Raw genomic sequence first — 25,726 nt, forward strand, 5'->3', positions numbered from 1 at the left:
ATAAATAGTATAAAAGTGTAATGTTTAATATAATGTATAAGGTAATATATAGTATCGTAATTGTATAGTTAATATACAGCAGTGTGGTATACAGTAGGGTGTGTAGAATAATAATTAGTGTAATATTACAATGTATAGTCGAAGGTATAGGGTGGTGTATAGTAACGCAGTGTATAATTTAATGTTGGGGTTGTCTATGGCAGTGTATAGTACGGGGTATATCCATGTGATCTAAGAAAAAAAGTTTAGCAGGAGGCATATTATATTTTTTGCGACATAGAAGTGTAATGTATGACTTACTATTAGTAGCTCAGCTTATTGGAGAGTATATTGAGTATATTGATGATATTGATGATATTGATGTAGTATATATTTTAGTTTTTTTATGTGGTGGTTTGGCTGCTGCAGTTCCTTACTATTAAAAAAAATTCCCTCCCTTTATTACTGATAATCCTACTTTCTCCCTTTATGACTGCTAATCCTATATAATAAACGAGCATAATATGACTTTGAGACCCCCCCCACTACCTACACATTCCACAAGTAGTGACTAATCCCATATCTGCATTTTCCATAAATATGCTAAATTCCTCTGTTGATATGTAAATTCCTTTGTCAAGGCACTCTCCTCCTCCAACCCAGCTTAAATATATGCTGCCAAGCTTGTTGGTGTTCATTCGGACGCTGTCTTTCCGACAGCCCTGTTCTTCACCTGAGGACGGCTGCTTGCGTTGTGGCCGAAACGTCGTGAGAATTTAATTTTATTATGTTTTATTTTTATTATTTTATTATTTCCCTTCTACGTGACTTTACCGAAAGAACCAAGAAGATGAATCCCTGCAGTCACGAAAGCTTTAAATAGAAATTTAAATAATAGCATACTGTGTTTTTTTCACCAGTAATTTTATTTTTATTGATATTGCGTTTTGGTTTTGGAAGCTTTTTTTTCATGGCGAATTTGTTTGCTGTTAACCCTCCACCATGCCAACAAGATTTTCACCTTCACAAATATATTATTTATACGTGGCAAAGTATTGTTACATTTCATACAGTACTATACAATTTTTATTTTACTGCTATTAGCTCTTTTTTCAGAAGCGGCCTGTCCACAAATGATAGCACGAATCATATTCTTAGGTTTTTTCTGTAAAGTCACGTAGGTAAAACATCAAAATTAATGAAAAAAAAAAATCACGACGTTTCGGAGGCAACACAAGTCTCCGTCATCAGGTGGGACCGTCACAGCCGAATTAGCTGCATGTGTTGCCTCCGAAACGTCGTGATTTTTGTTTTATTTTATTTTATTTTCATTAATTTTGATGTTTTACCTACGTGACTTTACCGAAAAAACCTAAGAATATGATTCCTTGCAGTCACGAAAGCTTCAAATCTAGAATGATAGCACGAAGTAGCTTATTCTCATGTGGAAATGCATAGCAGCCAAATACTCTAAACACCTGATTCTAAATGTGGAAGGAAACACCGGAGGACCAGGAGAAAAATCCACGCGGCCACGGGGAGAGACACCAAATATTGTCCAAATATGCAGTCGTCAGGGTCGAGATCGCATACCTGTCAACCCCTTATCAGTGCTGCCTACCTTATTGCAGACTAACTCAGACCTTATTGGTCACCCCGTGCCCCTTATCAATCTCAACGTTCATCCTACAAAGTTCCATCACAAGGGAGAAACACAAACAAATAGACAATTGTGTTGTTATTAACCTATTGAAATGTCTTCTTGGTTCTTTCGGTAAAGTCACGTAGAAGGGAAATAATAAAATAATAAAAATAAAACAATTAAATACAATTCTCACGACGTTTCGGCCACAACGCAAGCAGACGTCCTCAGGTGAAGAACAGGTCTGTCGGAAAGACAGCGTCTGAATGAACACCACCAAGCTTGGCAGCGTATATTTAAGCTGGGTTAGGGGCGTATTGAAACGGCTGTACGCCGTATGGACCTAAAAAGGGGCCGACCATAAATTACGTCACGCACCTAGGGGGGGGGGGGTCAGACATTTGTGACGATGTGTGACGAGGGGGGGGGGGAGTTGAGAAATGTGACGTCACATCAAAATGCGCAACTTTAAATATAGACAACACGTTCTACTTAATTAAATAGACTTTTTAATAAATGTTTTCTACAACATCAGAGTGCAGCGCCACATTAAATACGCACTACAATGACAATAGTTGAAAGCGATATGAAGCATGTTTTATTTTGGGGGGGGGGGGGGGCAGAGCTTTGTGACGTCATATTTGAGAGGGGGGGGGGGGTCTGACTTTTTATGACGCCGTGTGACGAGGGGGGGGGGTCAAAATTCGTCCAAAATCGCGTGACGTTCGTTATGGACGGCCCCAAACTCAATTTCCATGTACAGGAATACGGGGTAAATCGCGTGGGCTGACACGGTATGGGATCGAACCCACGATCTCCTGTATACCAGGCGAGGGAGTTAACATCTCAGCAGCGCAGTTCCCCAACGGGAGCGTGAAGCTCCCTCCTCCTCTCTGGTAGCTTAAGAATGTAGATAAGTATCTTTGTAAACGTGACAATCTTGTCAAGTGGTTTGGTGAGTGGGGGGGGGGTTAATGACAACAACATTTGCGCAAAAAAGGTGATTCATGACCGGAAATCAAATTCAGGTTGCTTAAGTTCACAGCGCCGTGTGATAATATAACCACTGCGCGAACCACTCCCTTCCCTGACCTAACGCACAATGCCATGAAATGCACAAGCTCAGGGAAATTTCCACTGTGGTGTGCGTGTGTGGGTGGGTTGGCATATATAATAACTAGGAGGAAGCGGTGGCGGTGTGATTAGCGCGCAATCCGCTACAAATCTGGCTACCCGAGTCCGATTGCCGGCTGTGGCCAAGGCTAAGATCGGTTGCGAGTGATATAATTGAACCGAAAATTTTGGGGGGCCCTCTTCTTCGCGAACCCGTGGATCGACAGAGGCCCGTAAATTATTAAGCAATTACGTACAAAGAATGGTACGGGCATTTCTGCGACGGAGAAAAAGAAACGGTGCAAACGAGACAGAAAAAAAAACGATAACACGAATAATGAGGCAGTACTTGTAGATTGTAGTGGGGGAGCGGTGGCAGAACGGTTAACACGCTGTGGTACGAACTCGGCCACTCGAGTTTGAGTCCCACTCACGGCCAACACCCAGTGACGATGATCCGAACTGGTTCTGGACCTCCTCGAGGTCGACTCGGCCTCAAACGAGTACCCGGTGCGGCGCGTAAACATCGCCACTGTTGAGACAAGGGGACGGCCGGGCGTGGTTGCTGGCACACACCCACCCCGAGTGTCCCTTCATGAGTGTAACTCGCTCAAACCACTTGCCCCAAACAGTTTGTTAAGGCTGCAGAATAAGCGACGCAACCGCTGCCACTGTCGAGGATTCAGCGGTTCGCATCCGGACAACCGCCTGTGGACTGAACCGTGATACGCAAGCGCTGGTCAACGAATCAAGGGTTCCAGCCCGTTATGCGGATTCAAACGCAGGAAATAAACAGGGTTACGCCGGGATAATGTTTGGATGGGTGACCACTACGCATAAAACAGGTTTATCAGGCTGCTGTTGGCATATCATTTATTTGCCGTGCTGTCATTCAAGATGCGCTTCTGCGGCCGTCTGGAACGCTCTTCCTTCCGATATTAGGAAGCCACTGGAGCTGCGCACGTTTAAATCTAAATTGAAAACGAGAACGGTGTTTGTGTGTTCAGATTGTTGTCCTTCCCCCCTGTCTCCGATTTACAATGGTTGGCTACGTACGGTGCGAACAAAGTCCAACATACGTACATATCCCTCTACGCCTTCCACAAGCCGTCCCATCGGTGTTGCCCGTTGTCACCACGAGGCCACTCGTCGTGCCAACGCGCAAGGGGCGTCGATTAAAAGGCGCTTTATAAGTGAAATTAAGGGGCCGTCCATAAATGACGTCACGCGATTTTGGACGATTTTTTACCCCCCCCATCACACGGCGTCACAAAAAGTCAGACTCCCCCCTCAAATATGACGTCACAAAGCTCTGCCCCCTCCCCTCAAAACCATATTTCCATTTTGAAAATAAAACATGCTTCAAATCGCTTTAAACTATTGTCATTGTAGTGCGTATTTAATGTGGCGCTGCACTCTGATGTTGTAGGAGTGTTGTTATAACAATTAGTGTTGTTATAACAATTCTATATTTATTTAAAGTTGCGCATTTTTACGTGACCCCTCGTCACACATCGTCACAAATGTCTGAACCCCCCCCCCCCACAGGTGCGTGACGTCATTTATGGACGGCCCCGAATATGAAATGCGTATCATGTTCCTGCAGTTACTTATTAATGATTCCTTCAGACCCGTTCGGTCTGCAAGTTGCACGTGCACATGATGTTGTGGTTCAGCAGAAAAATCGCGTGAAAGTCACGGAGGTTGCGTTAGAAGGCGCGATTTGATTACGTACTCGAAAAAATAAATGAAATCGACCAACAAAATTGTGGATGAAAAAAGCCTCCCATTTACGCGTCGAGGATGAGTCCGAGAAAAACGTCGTGAGAATTATTTTATTATGTTTTATTTTTTATCATTTTATTATTTCCCTTCCACGTGACTTTACCGAAAGAACCAAGAAGATTATCTTATACCCTAACGTGAATGGATCCATCCAGTCACGTTGGGAAATCTTGTCACTTATCAATCAATCCACTTTGACTGGATTGGCGTTACACCACTGCCAACAACACATCGGCACCATCAAATAAGCGTGTGTGCCCCCCTGCCACGACATCAGACGCCCCCTTGTGGGCATATTCATGTCGTACGGCATACAAACCTGCCTCTCATAAACTAAAAACTATTTTTTATTTGACCAGGTAAGGCCCACTGAGCTATAGAGCTTTTTTTTCTGAAGCGACCTGACCACAAATGATCGCTCAACGAAGTGGCTTATCATGTGGAAATTTATAGCTGCCAATTACTCTAAACGCGTGACGTTAATTCGAAACGTGGAGGGAAAAACCGGAGCGCCCGGAAAAAAAAAATCCTCGCGACCACAGGGAGAACATGCAAACTCCAAATATACAGCAGGCGTCAGTCGAGATCGAACCCACAACCTCCTGTATACCAGGCGAGGCAGTTAACATCTCGCCAGGTCACCTGTAGTTCTGGGATATCTCCTTCCACGAGCTGTTTTCTAACACGTGGTGGATGCACCGGTTTGAAATAATTCCGATAGGATTCTTCATCACCATGACTTGATGTGTGGAGCAAGAAATAACGCTCAGTTTACTGCACACAAACCTTGCTGTACGTACTGCCCTCAACATGAATCAAGTTATCCAACTCGTGCCGAACATAAGTAAACTTTTTTTCCCATAAACCAAGCTGAAAACCTTTGCCAGCTGAAATCTACAAGATAAGCGTTTTTTTTGTTTTAGGGTGTCATATTCCTTTAGGCAACGGTCATTTTTCATTTCGTTCGCTCGTTTCTCAGTCCGCTTGTCCTGGTGAGGGTCATAGCTACAGACTCTAGCTCTTCCTGGGGAATTCCCACGCGTTCGTATGAATGACAAACGTTAATTATTCAAGACGAAACATAATTTTCATTCGCTGAGAATTTAAGTTACTCAGACACAATGGACTGCGCCAGCTCCCTCTATGGAGGAGGCACTTAACCTTTGCCCTTTCAGTCTGACGCGACAAGTTTAGCTTGGCAGTAGCTGGTGCAGCCTTTCAATCGTGGCCTTGAGATCGATTGCAAGGGCGCTCTTTAAATTAAATGCCTCTTACGGTGACCCCAGCCATCCCCACCGACCCCATCGGCCCCAGGAGACCCGGTCGCGTGTTTTGTAACCCTGTGTGGTGCACACATTTAATTTACGACTCAAAGCGACCGCTTAATAATTCAAAAAGGGCACGCGTACATCACGACTACAAAGTCAAATTGCCGTCCTTGGTGCTCGCCTGAAAATATGGGGCGATGCACGTCGGGGTTCGTCGACTCGAACCAGTGGCAGAAATTCCAGATTCCTGTAGAGGGGTGCGGGGGGTTGTTCTAGTGTTGGGGGACCTCTTGTGTATTTAATTCCTTCCCTTGACTCTTTTACCACGACCACCACCACCACCCATAATGGATGCCGAACACTGTGTTGTAATTAGCCTTGGAAATTGAAGTTCTAGTTTTGTATGTATCTTCTTGGTTCTTTCGGTAAAGTCACGTAGAATGGAAATAATAAAATAATAACAATAAACCATAATAAAATAATAAAAATAAACCATAATAAAATAATATTATTTTATTATGGTTTATTTTTATTATTTTATTATTTCCATTCTACGTGACTTTACCGAAAGAACCAAGAAGATACATACACCATAATAAAATAATATTATATAATTATATTATTTTATTATGGTTTATTTTTATTATTTTATTATTTCCATTCTACGTGACTTTACCGAAAGAACCAAGAAGATACATACACCATAATAAAATAATATTATTTTATTATATTATTTTATTACGGTTTATTTTTTATTATTTTATTATTTCCATTCTACATGACTTTACCGAAAGAACCAAGAAGATGAATCCCTGCAGTCACGAAAGCTTTAAATCGAAATTTTGTATGTATGTTGAACTTCTTGCACATCGTACGCTACATACGGAAGATTTTTTTTATTTTATTTCTCGCACATAACTCCGAGGGATATATAATCGCATGTTGTATTACAAAAAAAAACAGAGAGACGTTTGACACAACAAAAACCACAGGTAGACCGGACACAATAGAGGGCCGATATGTTATGGAAAGGTCCTTCTGTATTCACGAATGCCTCCTCCACATACACGCGCACACAGCAAGCCCAATGGGCTCGCTCGTACAGCGGAACATTTACACATTCATTAATCATGCACGGAGGAGGTGTGTACACAATTTCACCAAGCGGAAAGAACCCCCACTCCTAAGGGTTAGTTACTAATCCAAGCCTAAATGTCGCACCATGTCCTCAAATGACAACAACAACAAACGAATACCAACAAAAATATCATCGCCGTGTATTAAATTAATTCTTACACACTGGCATCGGTAAAGTTAATTATTTTATAATCCGCGTGCATCGCATTTTCCACGATGGGTGATCCATTATTCACTCAGCAAGCTTGAAGTCTATTTTTTTAAAGTCAAGTTTAACCAATTCCTTTTTCCGAGTTCTAGACTGGGAAGATCATAGTAACTCTACTCGACAAAAGTAGCCTGTTGGCAACCTACTTGCTGTTACCACCCGTGTATTTTCTTCCCTGCGGGTTAGCATCCCACGAGAGTCACGGTTCCAATTTCTCTGCGATCCCACGAACCTCGGATTCAAGTTGCTGGTTTACAGCGGTGCAAGACAGCACCGTCGGCACCCATCCCAACAAAAAGTGTTGCCTACAAAATTATGCTTGTTACTTGGGCCAAAATTCCAATCTCCTACACCAACATTCGTGGCGTTGACTCTCTCTGTCGGTCACATCGACCTGCAGTCTGACCCGTCAACGTGCTCCATGCAAGCTACATTGGTATACGAACGCTTGCAACGAGTCGCATTAGTTTAATTATTTTGTTGTTGTTGTTTTAAAACAAGGTCTCAACAGTCAGAACAGTCCATGCCATCACAGGGAGCAACTTCTCCGTATTCAAACCGCGAACCATTCTGTACCACGGCGTTACTCATGAGACAGGGCACTCTACCAATCCATGGTGCCAAACGCAAACCTTTCACACCACAGATACAGTGCAGGCGTTGACCTATGACGTTAATGTGATATTTATATCTGCGTACATAAATTAATACATCGATGTATTTCTTAAAAAAAAGTATCTTGTTAAACCCACACACCAGCGTCTAAATTATTGACCTGTGACCTTTGAAGGTCATCCTTGAGGCTGGCCAAAGCCCCCCCAAAGGGTGAGTTGTCTGGTCCCTTTAAAGTTGATTTAAAGCATCAATAATAAAAACAAATCATATAAAAAAAAACGTTAAAAAAAATAAATATACTGTAATGCAAGCATGAAAAATGGCATTTATACTCAATCAAAATTAAATCACATTCAATATAAGATGGAAATAATTAATTTTAATTGTTCGCTTTTCACGAGAAACAACGATTCACTCTTTTCGAGTTGCAACTCACGTCGGACACTGCTCGTTATTTTGATTTGCTCTCCTTTGCAGTTGGCTGAGCAGAGACCCAGACTCCTAACAACACGGAAACAGACAAGGCAACTAAAACTAAGAAGGATAATCATGCAGATAAAAATGAAGCAAGTTTGTTGCAACGAGCAAGGCTATACAACATTCGGAAATGAGATGATGGGAGGGAGTTTGATCAAAGTTGAGCAGGGCAAGGAGGGAATAAGATGTATGTTGCGTAACACATGTTTGTGTCTGTACAAAGTATGGACGAGATGAAACAATCTGCCAGCACGATGTTGATGCCTACTGTAATCGAACGTTTTTGTTTTTATCTTACACATGAATGAGCCTCAAAGATTTTTGTCTGGAAATATTATTGCCAGGTCCATTTGAAGTTGGCTTTTTTTTGCACTTGGGAGGAAATTCGTGTTCATGGGTAAAACGCTACACACGGAGACACTTAAACTATGCTGTCAGGAACCCGCTTGCTCCACTGCCCAGGTTAGTTCGGAAATGGCTTGAGATTGCTTAAATGCCTCCGCTAAATGTCACGTTGGTTTAACGTGTGGTCGACGGTCTTAGGCGGTGTTTCCGCATTTGTATGCCGAGCGTTCTTTGAATTTTCACTTGTACAAGCAAAATCTTGCCTTAAGGCTTTCGTGACTGCAGGAATTAATATTATTTGGGTCTTTTGGTAAAGTCACGTAGATAGGTTCAAAGAAAATAACAAAAAACAACGAACCTATCTACATTACTTTACCGAAAGACTTTGAGCGACCAATATCATCCATAATATAGTTTTTTTGGGTTAGATCATGTAAAATGTGTCGTTAAACCCGCCACCACCCGACACAGCCAATTAGTAAGATTTGTCACGTAAACACAACATGCCAATTCGTTACTCGTGCAACACACTGCTGTGTTGGAGAGCAAATCCACAACATTTACAATCTCATTCGTTCCCATTATTTAAGACGCCTTAAGAAACGTCACGTGACCTTTTTTTCAGGCGATTACACGAAACAATACTTAAATATTCTTGAATACTTTCTCTTTTTGATTTCACGGTTTATAATAGAGGATGTATTATTTGTGATTTTTCATGACATGCAAGTTTGGTATCCATGAAGGTTTGTTTCCCCAACAAAGGCAGTGAATGTTTAGGTGACAAACACACCCGCCGAGCGGTTTATGGGTAACAAAGCGCATGGAACAGAATAAGCACAGTGAGTTTGGCCCAGTTATTTTTTTCCCAGCATTTATCAGTTTCCACAAATCTCCCCATTTTTGGCAGCGTTTAATGTAACCCCGCAAATTCATCAGGTCACGTCTCTCTTAAATGTCTTTCTCAAAGCACTTGTATCAAACCCCCACCTGGATTCCAAGTCACAAAGAACATCTTACTGAAATTTAGATTTGATGCATTTCCACCTGCGGCCACAGAGGATCATGAACAGAGGTCCAGCAAGTCTTGGCAAATGTAAGTGGCCAAACATACATCAAAGACACACGGAAGCGGCCTATTTGGCCGAGGAAAACAGAGCACTATACAGTACTTGGAGAACAGAGAAAGTGGATAACTCAAGCGGTGATGGTTTAGCTGCTATTGGATTGATCAAGGGGCACTGCGGTGGCGAGATGTTAACTACCTTGCCTGGTATACAGGAGATCGTAGCTTCGATACCGACCATGATGCCTGTATAGTTGGAGTTTGCATGTTCTCCCCGTGGTCATGTGGATTTTTCTCCGCCTTCTCCGGTATTTCCCTCCACATTCAAGATACATGCGTTTCGAGTATTTGGCTGATATAATTTTCCACGTAGCCAGGTCGCTTCTGAAAAACAGCTATATAGCTCAGTGGGCCTTACCTGATCAAATAAAAAAAGCAGTTTTAGTTTATACTTTAGTTGAGGTAAAGGATTTCGCACAATGAGATCTTTAGTCGATATGAGCAGCACTGATTCTCCTCTCAAATGTGAACGATAGACCTCCAAAGTGAAGCTGCACAATGGAAACAGCGCCACCATCACTGATACTGTACAATACAATTTACAATAAAATTTGGATTGGCCTGGCATCAAAATGCGACCGCATCTCAGGAACACTTTTGAGCATTCTAAGTAAGAGGTTGACGATGGATAATGCAAAAAAATTAAAATAAAATTAAGTCACCACATTATTCCACAATGAAAAACTAATTTGAAGACATTTCGTATTTCAAGAGTGCAAATAAAGCACAACATTCCGAGGTGACCTGCACAAGTTAAAGTTGACATACAGCGTCAATGACAAAGTTGACAGTTATTTTAAACGAATATTTTCTCTTTAAAGTGCCAAATTACATTTCTAAACGTCACAAAATGGTACGATAGCCTTTGGAAAAGATCGGTGATTTTACGCAGTGGAATTTTTAAAATCACAATAATGATAAAAATAAATGTTGACTACGATGTTAAACATTAAAACTTTGATAACACTTATATCAATTGCCGATTACACAATACTGTAATTATGAGTCATTATTTTTTATTTATTAATATAATAACCTGTCTGAACATGACCAAACCTTGCAGACGCATTTCATAAAATACCATATATTCACTCGTTTCGGTTCAAGCGTAACTTTGCCGCAAGCCTTGAAGCCAAGAGGCTCCCTTAAAGCTGCATATACATCTTTTATATCCTCCCTCCTATTTCCCCACGAATAAAACATTAACCAACAGCAGAGGTCACGGCGCGTCGCAAAAATCACGGCTCACGTGTTGGTGAACCCCAAAAAGCCACCTTGCAAACGGCCACAACAACCGCAGGGCTGCACGAATTGCCTTGGTGGCCGCTCTGACGCGACGTGACGACGCTTTCAAATGAACGCACGACGAAAGCAAGCTCTTTCACGGCCGTGCCGCCTCCCCCGTCCTCTCCCTTGCCCGTCAACCGATGAAACCGTCGCGTCAAGCTCGGCATCGGTTCGAGCGAGAGTCACATCGGAAGGGACGGCGGAGCGCAAAGCTTCGCGAGGTCGAGGCGGCGAGGAACGACGCGGCGCCCTGGTGACCGTGGTGGCAATGGCGGTGGTAGCGGCGGAGGTGGCAGTCCGTGGCCGGCGGTTGCTCACTTCCCCGTGCAGTGCGAGATCTTGGGCTTGTTGACGGCGTCCTCCTCAATGCGCAGCTCCTTGAGGTCGACCACCATGTCGCGGATGCAGCCCACGAAGCCTGTGCTGTAGGCCTTGGGCAGACGCAGGTTGTAGGGAGGCTTCCCCATGCCGCCTGCGTCGGTGGGTCGTGGAATTAATAATTATTATCAATGAACTACTTTATTAATATTATTATTATTAAATAATCATCAGTACGTTAGGAATCATTTATAGCCGTTTGTTTAAATCCATTGCTGAATGAGGGCCCATGCCATGCAGGTTATTTTGACCATATTTCACGCTGCTTCGTGTGGGTTGGTGAAACGGTGAGCGCCCAGGACCCAATCAGATACCACTCGCCTGCTGATTTTGGCCATGGGTCGGAAATCACCACTCGCCCACTCCACCAAATATTCTTAGTTCTAGTAAAGCATTACGAATAATTTGAAGCCCTATGTCAAGATACCCGCTTGATCTAGGCATGCTCACTTCTCGTGGGGGTGCACGTGGGGTGGGGGTTGTTATGCTATAATGCCCACGAAAAAAATCAGCTCGATTTTCGAATCAGATCGCGACCGTGAATCACAGACAGATCCTCGAACGTCAAAAGGGAGGTACATTCGTTACACGCTGAAACCAAACGTTCACGACGTTATATCCGCTTGTAATTTCAATCAGTTCGACATGAAGTTAAGGCGGCCATAGAACCAGGAGGTGAGATGTTAACTACCTCGACTGGTATGCAACAGATCGTGGGTTAGATCCCTACCTGCTGTATATTTGGAGTTTCTGTGCCTCTCTCTCCCGTGGTGGCATGGATTTTTCACCGGATTCTCCGGTGTTTCATTCCACATTTCGAATCAACGTGCATTTTGAGTATTTGGCTGCTATACATTTCCACGTGATAAGCCACTTTATTAAGCTATCGTTTGTGGCCAGGTCGCTTCTAAAAAAGAACTACATAGCTCAAAGGGCTTTACCTCGTAAAATAAAAAATAGTTTGGTTTTAGTTTAGCTTCGGAGGCATCACCCTCCTTAGGCTATTCGTGGCGCGTGCTGCGCACTCACCCAGCCAAAGGGTGCCGTCCGTGTCGAGCAGCGTGGCTTTGAACGGCGACGTGGCCATCACCGCCGCCTCGTTTCCCACCTGCAGGGAGCCCTCACGCTGGTTCCTGCCCCGCGTACGCACAGGACACTCATCAGAAAAGAATAACACTAGTCAACAAAAAAACAAACATTTTTTTTCCGGCCTGGACTTTTGCAGCTGTTTTAGACTAATTTCACGGTGCCGATTCCAAATTTGATCTCAGATTTGCTCTATCTCATCTCATTTTTATGCTATCGGCATACCCCATTTTCATTGATTTTACCCGAAATTAACTCTGTCACTTATGATTGCAAGTTGTTGCGAGTCAGTGACTGCTTTAGTGTTAAAATATGGTGCTGTATTTTTAGGATAGTGTGTTTATAATATCATTTTATGTAGATATCCACCTTTATTTCATATTTTTCTTCCGCAGTTTTTATTGAAAATGCAATATTTGATATTTCAAAAACCTGATGTGATTGACAAAAACTGATGCCAGATTTGGAATCAGCACCCCAAAATTACATTAAAACCGTTGGAATACCTTATGCCAGAAAAAGTGTGTTGACCAGTGTAACCAGTAATAATTCATAATTATGATAATAGCCTCTTGATTATTTTTATGCAGCCTTGTCATCGTCGTTCGCGCAAATTGCATCTCTCACAAAATCACGTCTCTTCTATTGTAGGGCTTCTGATGTCGATGTAGAGCAACAACTCCAATTTCACATTCAGGTGGTCAAGCCAGACAAGCCCGTCAGAAGCAGCGGAGTGAATCGCCGCGATGTCCCTTTCGTATTTGTGGATCGCGGGATTGCGTGGTTATACGTTGTACGGTCTGTTCCGGATGACCACAGTCGCACACTACCGGAGAGTTTTAATTTTTCCATTTGTGCATCACAATCGGCGAGCGGTAACCACAGACACGAGCTGGAGGGCTGCCGGTCGGCGAGCCGGCGCCACCGACGATTGCTGGTCTCGTGATGTCGGCGCCGGCAGCGCGATCGGAATGCGCCCGAGAAAGGAACACAAAACGATGAAGAAGCACCCCCCAAAAAAAGGACCACACGTGAGCCCGGATCAAATCACAATACCTGACAGCCTTGATCCGCACCCATTTGCTGGTGTTCACCATGACGGTGGAGGTGAGGGTCACGGGTCGCGAGCCCAGGTCGTAGGTCATCTGGATGTAGCCATTCACGATGGCGATGGCCAGGTAGTCGGCACGCTCCGTCCCCTTCCCCGCCCACAGGATGAGGCCTTGCGTCGCGTCCGTACGCACGCTCATCTCGAAGTAGTTCGTTTTCTGGGCCTTGTCACTGGAGGAAGGGGGTTATGCATGGGGAGGGGGGGGGGGCGGAATTGAGTTTTCCTATTGAATCGCGTTCACGAATTTATTCGTGAAAAGGAGTTCGTAAAATCTGTGGCTGTTAAGTGGAGGTTTCCGTTGGTACGGAAATGGCCAAACATGAACACATTTCGACCTACAGCAATCAGGGTTGAATGATGACCCAGCACTCACTGATTTACTTCAGTCACTCACTGGTGATCAGTCACTTCCTGATAACTCTTCTGTGGCTATTACCATGGTTACCATCAACATCACTCGTCGATTCCTCCACGCATGTTCAGGGAGCTCAGTCCACCAGACTGACATTTTCGTAGTGGGGGGAGACGTCTGGAACCAGCCCGACTGGCTGCCTTGTTACCAGTCACTTTCGGAGGAAAAGTCCAACTATAAACGACACAAACCGCATGCAGCCATCGCATGCGGTGCTTTTTGTTTGTTGCAATCAAAGTAGATGACGGCGATGATGATGGCGGATGATGATTATGACGACAGCGGTGGCGACAGGAAATGACACGGTCATGCGAATGGGACGGGCGTCAAGGTGGGGAGCTAACTCACCTCTGGTCTGCTGCATAGTCCGCGAAATCGGGACTTAAGAGGAAAGAGAGAAACGATTGATACGAAGTTTTCGTGACGCATCAGAGAGCAGGACAAGTCTCGCTTGTCCGGCTCTCTGATGCATCTGCCGGTCGTGCCACGTGCCGCTCGCCGTATTGTCCCGATGTTTCGCTCCGCGTGCTGAGAGCTTCTTCAAGAACTGAATTCCGATGAAGCCGAAGAAAACTAAACTTATAAAACTAAAACTAGTTTTTATTTTACCAGGTAAGGCCCACTGAGCTATATAACGCTCTTTTTCAGAAGCGACCTGGCTACAAAATTATAGCGTCAACAAAATGGCTTATCGTGTGGAAATTTAGAGCAGCCAAATACTCTGAACGCGTGACGTTGATTCTAAATGTGGAGGGGAAAACCGGAGGACCCGGAGAAAAAATCCGCGCGACCACGGAGAGAGCACGCAAACTCTACATATCACAGGCGTCAGGGTCGAGAGAGAGAGATAACGTCTCGCCACCCCGGCGCCCATTTGGTAGCTCTACCCCAACACGTGTTACTGTGATGTGGATGTTGTTACGTGCGCGTCCAGCTTGCGCACACTCATCGCTCCGGATCATTTCTCTACTCTTTGGTTCTTTCGGTAAAGTCACGTAGGTAGAAAAAAATAATAGATCACGACGTTTCGATCGCAACACAAGCAATCGTCATCAGGTGAGGCAACCACAGTAAGAAAACTGCTAACGAATTGCCTGTTTTGCGATCGAAACGTCGTGATCTATTATTTTCTTCTACCTACGTGACTTTACCGAGTTGTTTTGAGCCACGGAGCTGGGAATTCCGCGACGAGCAAAACCGCGCTTTGTCGTGCGTGCGCGCTTTGTCGTGCGTGCGCGCCAGCATGCGAGCGCGCGGGCAGGCATGCGCTGGCGCGAGTCGGCGACGGTGAAGGAGTACTCACTCAGGGACCTCGTTCATCACGTGGCTTGCGTGCGGAGAGAGAGACAATGGGGCAATATCATTACCGGTCAGGCGATAGGCCCGACCGTTTATCCTCCGCAGGAATAATGGAAAGAACCCTGGGTGGGCTGAGTGCTCTTGATATTAAAATCAGAATCTTTCTTTGTCGATCGGAAAAGGAATCCGACGAGCTACGGAAACTCTTTTTCGCAGATGTCCAGTCGGGGGCGACTCAGAAAGTGACAACAAAACCAACGACGCAAAAACACGATAGCAGTGCAAAGTATAGGAAAGGTAAGCAAATCGCTAAAAATAAATGCGTAAAGTGGAGGAAGTACATAAGTCAAAATTGCATAAGTACACCAATTTACAAGCTTGGGCAAGGCAGCAAAACAACAGCGAGGACGGTCCCAGACCACACCAAGACAACGTCACAGACGGAGCGGCACCAAATTTAGAATTGCCCTCCCGTGTAAGCTATAGCACATCTAGCGACACACGCTTTTGCTGGGTGTATGAGTGTAAATAATCATTATAGCTATACTAGCCTTTTGCCCGTCCTAGGACGGAAGCTGTAATATTTACGAAAAAAATTGAGCAGAGTATAACAGTATCTTGTGTAAATTTAATGGCAGTGAATCTTGCATTAAAGAATGTTATCAAACACTACACTGCATTTCACTGTAGCACTGTATTAATGGCAGTGATGCTTGCAGAAACTATGTCATAAAACACCTCACTTCATGTCACTGTCGCACTGTATTTCACTGATGTTAAATGAGCCTTTTGCCCATCCTAGGACGGATGCTGTAATATTAAAGATGTACGCAGCATCTTGACGTCATATCGTGGCGTGTACAGAACATTATGACGTCACCATGTCACAACGTTCTGGACACGTACCCACAAATCTATACTATCTTGTCTCCAGGTATCTCATCGCTAGCTCTGGTTTGTATGTACGTGAAACTTCTTTCGTACCGTACGTAACCAACCGTGCTCATCGGAGGTGCGGGGGAAGGACAACAAACTAAACACAAAAAGCTGTTCTAAAGAAATGAGTTTTCAATCTAGATTTTAAAGTGGCTTCCTAATATTCGAAGGAAAAGCGTTCTAGACGGCCACAGAAGCAGCGCATCTGAAAGTGTGCGATGCGGTGACCGTCTTCGTTCGATGGCGAGTCATAAGCCGCTGTGAGGATGACCGGAGTTCGCGTGATGGTTTATGCCCCTTGACGAGATCAGCGAGGTACTGTGGTTCACATGTGGCAAGCACTTTGTGTGTGATGAGTGCAACCTTACACTTATTAATTTGTATCTCCCCCATCTGCACATCTTAACACATACTCTTTGGTTTTTTCGGTAAAGTCACGTAGGTAAAAAATAAAAGAAAACAACTAAATTAAATCACGACGTTTCGGAGGCAACACAAGCTTCCATCTTCAGGTGGCACCGTCACAGCCAAAGTCACCGTAGTAACTTACTACAGCTTGTGTTGCCTCCGAAACGTCGTGATTTAATTTAGTTGTTTTCTTTTCTTTTTTACCTACGTGACTTTACCGAAAAAAACCAAAGAATATGAATCCTCGCAGTCACGAAAGCTTCAAATCTATCTTAACACATCTTTCTCATATCTATATCGTTGTACTTATTAATATTCTCATCTCCATATTGTCCCACTAATCTGTATCTCTTTAAGTGCCACCCGGGCCACTGCTCGGTGGCTATCTCCAAGAGCTTTCGTGGCCCAAACTGGTGGCCCCCACGGTGCCACCAGTTTGACAATCCTGCGCCAATGACGACCCCAGGAACGCGTGTCGCATCAGTCGAGTCAAAAACACATGCCGAAAGATCGCCATCCTTTTTTACGTGGATAAAAAAACCGATGTCCTGTGCAGATATGAGTGCATAAATGTAGTTTGCAGGAAACATAAACACTACGAACACGTTGCACGTGACATAACACGTTGCATGTAACATGTTAGCGGGATGACGCGGTGTGTGTGTGTGTGTACGAGAGTGGCCTTAACGTGCACATAACCTGGCACAAGGGCCGTGGTGATGTCACCGCCGCTTAGTGGCGAATAGCGGTTGTTGTTGTTGTTGCACTAGAGTGCACATATTTATATTCAGTCGCAAGTAAAACTGTCCGTAAACTTAAACTGTAGTTTGGTGGTACTCACGGCTGTAAATTAAGATTCAACATTCCCCATGACAGGGACATGTACACCCTTAATTGGCAAGTGTTAATATTAAAGTGCTGTATAACAATTAGCACGTAGATGCTACCATGGCAGTAAGTGCCTCGTGATTGTTAACCGGCGTAAATCCCTCTCAAGCCGCTGTAGAATTTGTAACAGGGGCTCGGCAAAACCACAGTGGGAAGGCAGCCGGAGCCGGTGGCAACAATCGCCCAAGCTCTGCGGTCCGATACTGGGATGTTTGGCCAATTCTATTCACGAGTGTTTATCGGTAGTGTGGGACGCGTGGAGACGGTTCTACCTTTTGGCGTTGTTGCTTTGATATTCGATGAAGGTTTTCCCATTGAAGGCCACGGGCTCGTCCAAAGCTACTGCAGCGCGATCAGTGGGGGCTGCAACAAAGATGTAGAGAAGCTCCGACGGACGTACTCGGAGACGGAGGTAAGTTAAGGGCTTTCGTCAGGGTTTATTAAAGCTGTTGCAATATAACACAGCAGGGTACACAACTCCCAGGGGCTAGGGGTCCTACTCTGAGTCCGGGTCCCTGCCGGCTAGCTCCGGTCTCTCTCTCTCGTGTCGGATTGTTGACTCTGCCAACTCCACCGACCGGAGAGAGAAGCACCTCTACGGCTACCACCGGCTTCTCCCCAGACTCCCTATTCGATCCCTCTCTCTACCCCTGGTTTCCTCTTCACCCTTCTTACTTTACCCGTTCCCACAGTGAGCCCGCTTACGTCATGGGGTATCCCTTAAGTACCCTAGGAGACGTGACGTCATCGCACTGAACGGCACACCTGACGTCACGTCCCCATTTTACTCCTCTACAAAGACAAAGATCCCCCGTATAGCCTTTAACAGACCGTTGGGGCAAGTGCAGTTAGCGAGTGCATGAAGGCCAGGCACGGCACATGTTAGGGTGGGTGGCCAGCACCACGCGCGGCTGTCTTTGGATGTCTACCCAATGGTGATGTTCACACATTGCGCCAGATAATTAATAGATAGGAAGGCAAAATTGACAGATATTCAGACATATTAACAGATCAACAGACAAATAATTCTAGATTTGAAGCTTTCGTGACTGCAATGATTCATATTCTTAGGTTTTTTCGGTAAAGTCACGTAGGTATAAACATTAAAAAGTAAAATAAAATAAAAAAATAAAAAATCACGACGTTTCGGAGGCAACACAAGCTTCCGTCTTCAGGTGGTACCGTCACAGCCACGACAGCTGTATCAAGTAAATGAGAGATTGCAGGAGTTACCACTGCGTTTATATAATGGTTGGAGAAGGTGGTGGGGCAAGGGCCGCATACTTATTATTAATATGGTAAGGTGAGGCTTGAGACTAAGAATAGACTGCATAACAAAGGCTGAGCCTTTGTTATGGAGAGGTGCGGTTTGTGACTCAACCTGTAACAAGAAGACCACCACTAAACATGGTAAAACAGTAATGGTTGTCTGTCAAATAAGATTGGCAAATAAGTGTAGTTAAATCTTTTTTGCATGGTTAATCACATCTTTCCAATGATTACTCAGTTTGTAACCGTCATCACGGTTGAAATTATGTCTGTGTTTGTATATTTGTATGGCTTCATTTACAAACCTTTGATGGTAGCCAGGAGGTTTGCAGAGAACCTTGGTCTCGGAAAATACAATTTCATGAGAGCCCACCGAGTTGTAGCAATGATCGGCAACGGCCGAAGAATCAGTTCTGCCGTGTTTCAGATCTGACTTGTGCTCGCGGACACGATCAGAAACATGACGTTTCGTTTCTCCAATGTAGCAATCACCACAAATGCAACTCAATTTGTAGACTCCAGGATACTGTAAGTCAGGAACGACATCGTTCACAGATGGAATCAAATCACGGATTTTATGCACTGTACTGAATCGGACTTGGATCTTATGTTTGTTTAGAATTTTGGAGATCTCTCAGGAAACTGGATGTTTGAGAGGAGGCCTGACGGATCCTTGGGACATTCTGTCTACAGGAAAGCCACCCACACAGATTCCTACTTGAAACCGGATTCCCACCACCACCCATCTCTAAAGAATTCTCTCATCAAAACGCTATACCACAGAGCCCATGGCATTGCTGACCAACACCACCTGGCTGGTGAATTAAGACATGTACATCGGGCCCTCAGGATGAACGGATACTCTGACCGCACTATCCGCCAAGCTGTCTCTCCCACCATACAGAAACAGCCACATGAAACTCCGACCAAAACTATCACGTTGCCATACATAGCAGGCGTGACCAAAAAGATCTCCAAAATTCTAAACAAACATAAGATCCAAGTCCGATTCAGTACAGTGCATAAAATCCGTGATTTGATTCCATCTGTGAAGGATGTCGTTCCTGACTTACAGTATCCTGGAGTCTACAAATTGAGTTGCATTTGTGGTGATTGCTACATTGGAGAAACGAAACGTCATGTTTCTGATCGTGTCCGCGAGCACAAATCAGATCTGAAACACGGCAGAACTGATTCTTCGGCCGTTGCCGATCATTGCTACAACTCGGTGGGCTCTCATGAAATTGTATTTTCCGAGACCAAGGTTCTCTGCAAACCTCCTGGCTACCATCAAAGGTTTGTACACGAAGCCATACAAATATACAAACACAGACATAATTTCAACCGTGATGACGGTTACAAACTGAGTAATCATTGGAAAGATGTGATTAACCATGCAAAAAAGATTTAACTACACTTATTTGCCAATCTTATTTGACAGACAACCATTACTGTTTTACCATGTTTAGTGGTGGTCTTCTTGTTACAGGTTGAGTCACAAACCGCACCTCTCCATAACAAAGGCTCAGCCTTTGTTATGCAGTCTATTCTTAGTCTCAAGCCTCACCTTACCATATTAATAATAAGTATGCGGCCCTTACCCCACCACCTTCTCCAACCATTATATAAACGCAGTGGTAACTCCTGCAATCTCTCATTTACTTGATACAGCTGTCGTGGCTGTGACGGTACCACCTGAAGACGGAAGCTTGTGTTGTCTCCGAAACGTCGTGATTTTTATTTTTTTTATTTTATTTTACTTTTTAATGTTTTTACCTACGTGACTTTACCGAAAAAACCTAAGAACAGACAAAGAGACAAACGTATAGACAGACAGACAGACAAAACCAGAAGAGAGACAGATAGTACACTAACACACAGACAGAGAGGAAGGCAAATAGATGGACAGTTCCGGAGAGACAGAGGGCTTCACCTGTCTGGCATGTCTTGCCGGAGAAGCCGCGGGGGCAGCTGCACTCGTAGCCGGAGAGGTTGGGCACACACGTCCCGCCGTTCCGGCAATATTTATTGCCGGAGGTGCACGGGTGTTCCCTGAACGTGGTGACGTCCAGCAAGAAGCGCGAGCTCACCACGTCCAACAGCACGTTAAAACCGCTCACCGAGAACTGCGTGGTCAGGGGAGGCGGGGAGAAACATTCAGAGCCGCGCGAGCGTTCGTGGTTTCAAACAAGCCCATCCTCGGGCTTTCGCGGAACACGCTGCGATGCCGCGCGCATGCCCGCCGTGAGAAAGCGATCGTTTACGACGACGAATGTAAACTGCGCGTGGAAAACGGAGCTGCCAACGTGACGCTTAAGGTAACGGGAGCAAACGGAACTCGCGTAAATGAAGCGGGCGGAATTGACGAGTCGGCGCCGAGTGAGACGGAGAACAATCGATGGCAAGTTCCACAATTTTTGGACGCGCATTTCGGACGCTTAAAAAGTGACGCGCCGTCGTTAGCATGGTTAGCGTGACCACTTTCGGAGCACGAAGCGCCGGTGGCTTCGGTTGCACGTGGCCTGTAATCCAGCACTGTAGAGGTGGTGAGGGAGGGTTGGCGGATCGCACGCACATTTGTGAAACCCTCAAATCCACTGGGCTGCGAGGTAACAGTCTCCTGGCTTGGCACGGTATGATAGCAGTACAGCAAGTGGATTGATTTCCATCTGTATTCCATCTGTACGGAGAGGGAGTGTTGGCCCCTCGCAATTGGGTTTTCGCGTGGGTTTTTTTTTTTCCCCGGGTACTCCACTTTCCTCCCACGTCTATAAACGGTCATGAATGGAGTTGGCGGAACATTCCAACGTAGGGCCACAGACCTTGGGCAAATGTTTGGCGCCGGTACTGGCCGCCTTCCCACTGGACTGCGGTTTCTCCATGACGAAGACAGCGCGCGTGACGAAATTGCGTATCTGTCAGTTTATTTCTTTATCGTCATATTTATTTATTCTTGGGCCCCAGCAGGTGCACGCATAGGCCCTGACATAGAAGGGGCAGGGCCAAGGAGGACACCTTCTGGATGGCCCCGTCCAGGCCGGAGGTGATGGCGGCGGCTCGCGCGGTGCGGGTGTAGTCCGGGACGCCGCCCAGGAACAGCGCCTCCCGCAGGTCCAGGCTCAGGTGGTTCCCCTGGAGAGGCAAAGCACGGGTGGTTGGGCGAGTGAGTGAGCGAGTGAATGGGTGAGTCAATGAGTGAGTGAGTGAGTGAGCGAGTGAATGGGCGAGTTAATGAGTGAGTGAGCGAATGCGTGAGTCAATGAGTGAGTGAGCGAGTGAGCGAACGAATGGGTGAGTCAATCAGTAAGTGAGCAAGTGAATGGGTGAGTGAATGGGTGAGTCAGTGAGTGAGTAAGTGAGCGAGTAAATGGGTGAGTCAGTGAGTGAGCGAGCGAGTGAACGAATGGGTGAGTCAATAAGTGAGCGAGTGAATGGGTGAGTCAATGAGTGGGCGAGTGAATGGGTGAGTCAATGAGTGAGTGAGCTAGTGAGCGAGCACATGGGTGAGCCAATGAGTGAGCGAGTGAATGGGTAAGTCAATGAGTGAGTGAACTAGTGAATGGGTGAGTCAATGAGTGAGCGAGTGAATGGGTGAGTCAATGAGTGAGCAAGTGAATGGGTGAGTCAATGAGTGAGTGAGCGAGTGAATGGGTGAATCAATGAGTGAGTGAGTGAGTGAGTGAATAGGTGAGTCAATGAGTGAGCGAGTGAACGAGCGAATGGGTGAGCCAATGAGTGAGCGAATATGTGAGTCAGTGAGTGAGTGAGCGAGCGAATGGGTGAGTCAATGAGTGAGTGGGTGGGTAAGTAAGCGAGCGAATGGGTAAGTGGTTGGGTGAGTGAGCGAACGAGTGGGTGATTCAGTGAGTGGATGGGTGAGCGAGCGGGTGAGTGAATGTGTGAGTGGGCAAGCAAGTGGGTGAGTGAGCGAGCGAACGAGTGGGTGAGTGACCAGACGAGGGGTTGAGTGAGCGAGCTCAATAAAATCAGTTTCACTTTATGGCAAGTCAGCCGTGCTTATCAATAGCGAGACTCAACCCCACCATAGGAAAGTCGAATTTCCACCACTGGCTCTGCAGGGTTGCAAACAGGAGATGGGCACCACTTCCCACAATACTCATTTGAGTAGGAAATTACTGATTTATTTTTACAAATATACACAATACACATTGAATACTGTATGTATTTTTACTGTACGATTATGAATATCAGCCATTAAACACAATGTTGTGTATCCCGGACTCTTGTAAAATAAACTCCACAAAGCATCTCGAGACAACTTCACAGCGCAGCGGCACGTAAAGCAAGTTACCTTTCGCGATTTCTCAAATCCAAGGCGGGCGTTGGAACGAGACAATCAGTACGGCAACGTTAAGTGGACATTCGTTTCTGGCCCAGTGTGTAGGCGTCAAGACCGTCCGTCGTGTCAATTAGTGGAGGCTTCAACGCCACCCCCCGCAAAGATAGCCTCAGCGAGAACTCAATATTTTCAAGTAAAATGTAGTTTTGTTTACATGCGTGGCGGAACCTTTCTGGCACAATCTGACACTCAAAGCACCATCGTCGGATTAATACTCGACGTAAAATAGTTTGTTTTTATATATATAGTGAGAAAATATGAAAAATAAAAGTATGTTTTGGCTGTGATTTAGTTGGGCAATTCTTATTTTTTTTATTTGCATGCTGCAGGGTACTGTACCAACCCATAACACTGAAGTTCATACACATGGGCCAGCAACCTAGTTGCTACTCTGCAATCCACAGGTAAGTTCTCTAGTGCTGTAGTAGACTCACAGGTATGGGCTCGGGGTGATCCACCAATCCTGCACGCTGCATTATTTATTATTCATTCGAATTTTTGCATCACCAAAGCGCCCAATGAGTTTTCAGACCCCGCAGCAATGATTTTCACAAAAAGCAAAGTCAAATAGATTTTTCAAATATATTCTTTCATAAGCATTTTCCGAATGTGAGGGTCTACCAGACTCGTCTTATCCACACCGCGTTCATCCACCACACTGCAGGTCAGAACAAACTCACTCGCCCTCTCACCTTGTCACTCGTCCACTCACTCACTCACGCGCGCGTGTGTGTGTGTGACGAGCGGTAGCGTCGTGGTTACCGCACTGCAGGTACAAACCCCCGGAAGCCCGAGTTCGATTCCCGCTCGTGGCCAAAACCAGTGACAATTATCTAATCCGCTCCTGGGCCTCCCGAAGGATGACTCGGCCTCAAATGAGTACCTTAGCGGCACTGGGGAGACAAAGGCGGTCGGACGTGTGGCTGGCCACCCACCCTCCTGGTATGCTGTGGCGGCCTTCATTATGTGCTGCTCGCGAACAGCACTTGCCCCGACATTCTGTTGAAGGCCACACGGGGGATCTTTGCCTTTGTGCAAGCGTGCGTGCGCCTGTGTGCGCGTGCGTGCGTCAACATCGGACGACAGGTGTCCTTACGGGAGCCTCCCCCAGGACCTTGGAGCCACTGTTGATCTTCATGAAGCCCTTCCGCCCGGTCCGTGACACCGTCACCGTGTGCCAGATGTTCAGCATCAGGGGCGTCGCGGACCTGGCCCCGTCGCGGACAACGGCAGCGGCGGTCGCATTTACACGTCAACAACTCTCCCGCCCGATGGGTTGACCCGAGCGATGCCATCATCATGGGTTGCCCCTCACAGTCGAGGATGATTGTCAACTGTAGAAAAGTAGGACCTTCTGTGGGTCCGAAGATGGCTGAAGAGATCGATCTGGGATTGACAGCTCGGGCACGTGTGTCCGGAAAGAGTGGGTTGAGAAATATCTGTACTAGCCTCCAAGGACGGGTGTATTTCAGTAAATCTGAAACTTGCAAGCGTAAAGCAGACCGCGACGTGATATTCATTGCATTAATTCGTGTGCAATTTGTAAGGCCGCGGTGACAGAGACTTATAAATTTTAAGGTTATAATCCCTTGTTCATCGTGACGTCCTTTTTACTTTGATGTCTCAACAACGTTACGGAGATCGCGTGACGTGAGGGTTCTGCCTTTGTAGTGAGGGTTGTGAGTTGACGATGAGGAGGGGGGAGGAGGCGCCTTGCCCCCCCCCCATGTGGTGTGACGTCAGCCGCTAATGATTATTAATGGGGGGGGCTGTTCGATGTGGAGTGACGTCACCTGCTCATGATCATTAATGGATGGGGGTGCTACATGTTTAGTGACGTCACCCGCTCACGATTATTATTGTCCATGTGGAGGACGTAACCTGTTCATGATTATTAATGAGGAGGGCTGGCCAACGTGCATAGACGTCACGCGCGGGACACTCATTATAGTCGTAAATTGTTTACATTGTAGGAGCATGAGAGATGGTGGCGGCAGCAGCGGCGGGGATGGCACAGGGAGGCCCTCATCCAGCAGTGGATTGATCATGACTGATGATAACGACAATGACGATGCCGAATGATAAGAAATCGCTCGTTTTTGTGTCATACATGCAGATTTTTTCGGGCGAGATGGCTTAGCGGACAACACCGGAGTCTAATGTGCGGCTTTCGCAACGCGAGTTGTTCACTTGAGCCTCAGTGGGGGTGGAGACGAGGGCTCGGCGGATATTGGGACCACGAGTAACTTCTGTGTCAAACTTCCCAGCAACTAGACGGGGGCTTGGTGTGACTCACCCAACCGGTACACTGAGCATCATCGTCATCATCATCGACATCATCCATTTTTATTCATCAAGCACAATCATCATGAACACTGCACAAGCAGCAATGGGTTTGTGTGCATGTTATTTGTTTACTACACTTGTGTACCCAGGAAAGCCTCATTGACGACTCTTTTTCATGAGGTTCCTGCCAAGTGTTCGAAGTCGTGGGGGCGACGATTGCTCCGGTGTAATCCCAATTGAGTACTTCACCGGAACAATTATTTTACAAATCTGGCAAATTTGGACCGTAACGCCGGCGCACGATGGCTTGC

The 25,726-nt window shown here is 45.7% G+C and overlaps 1 protein-coding gene across 1 annotated transcript in view; it reads right to left on the reverse strand.

Annotated features, from left to right (window-relative positions):
* Positions 1–8,037: 8,037 nt before the first annotated feature.
* LOC144945146 (agrin-like) overlaps positions 8,038–25,726 on the reverse strand; it is a 41,594-nt gene continuing 23,905 nt past the window's right edge. Inside the window, exons 22-28 of the mRNA XM_078873431.1 lie at positions 24,226–24,337; positions 21,785–21,901; positions 20,703–20,895; positions 17,773–17,863; positions 13,503–13,727; positions 12,390–12,493; positions 8,038–11,454 (exon numbers count right to left, since the gene is read on the reverse strand). Coding sequence (XP_078729557.1) covers positions 11,297–11,454; positions 12,390–12,493; positions 13,503–13,727; positions 17,773–17,863; positions 20,703–20,895; positions 21,785–21,901; positions 24,226–24,337 — 1,000 coding nt within the window. The 3' untranslated portion in view covers positions 8,038–11,296. The remainder of the gene's footprint in view (positions 11,455–12,389; positions 12,494–13,502; positions 13,728–17,772; positions 17,864–20,702; positions 20,896–21,784; positions 21,902–24,225; positions 24,338–25,726) is intronic.

The sequence above is a fragment of the Lampetra fluviatilis genome, chromosome 36, assembly GCF_964198595.1.
Source record: "Lampetra fluviatilis chromosome 36, kcLamFluv1.1, whole genome shotgun sequence".
NCBI lineage: Eukaryota > Metazoa > Chordata > Hyperoartia > Petromyzontiformes > Petromyzontidae > Lampetra > Lampetra fluviatilis.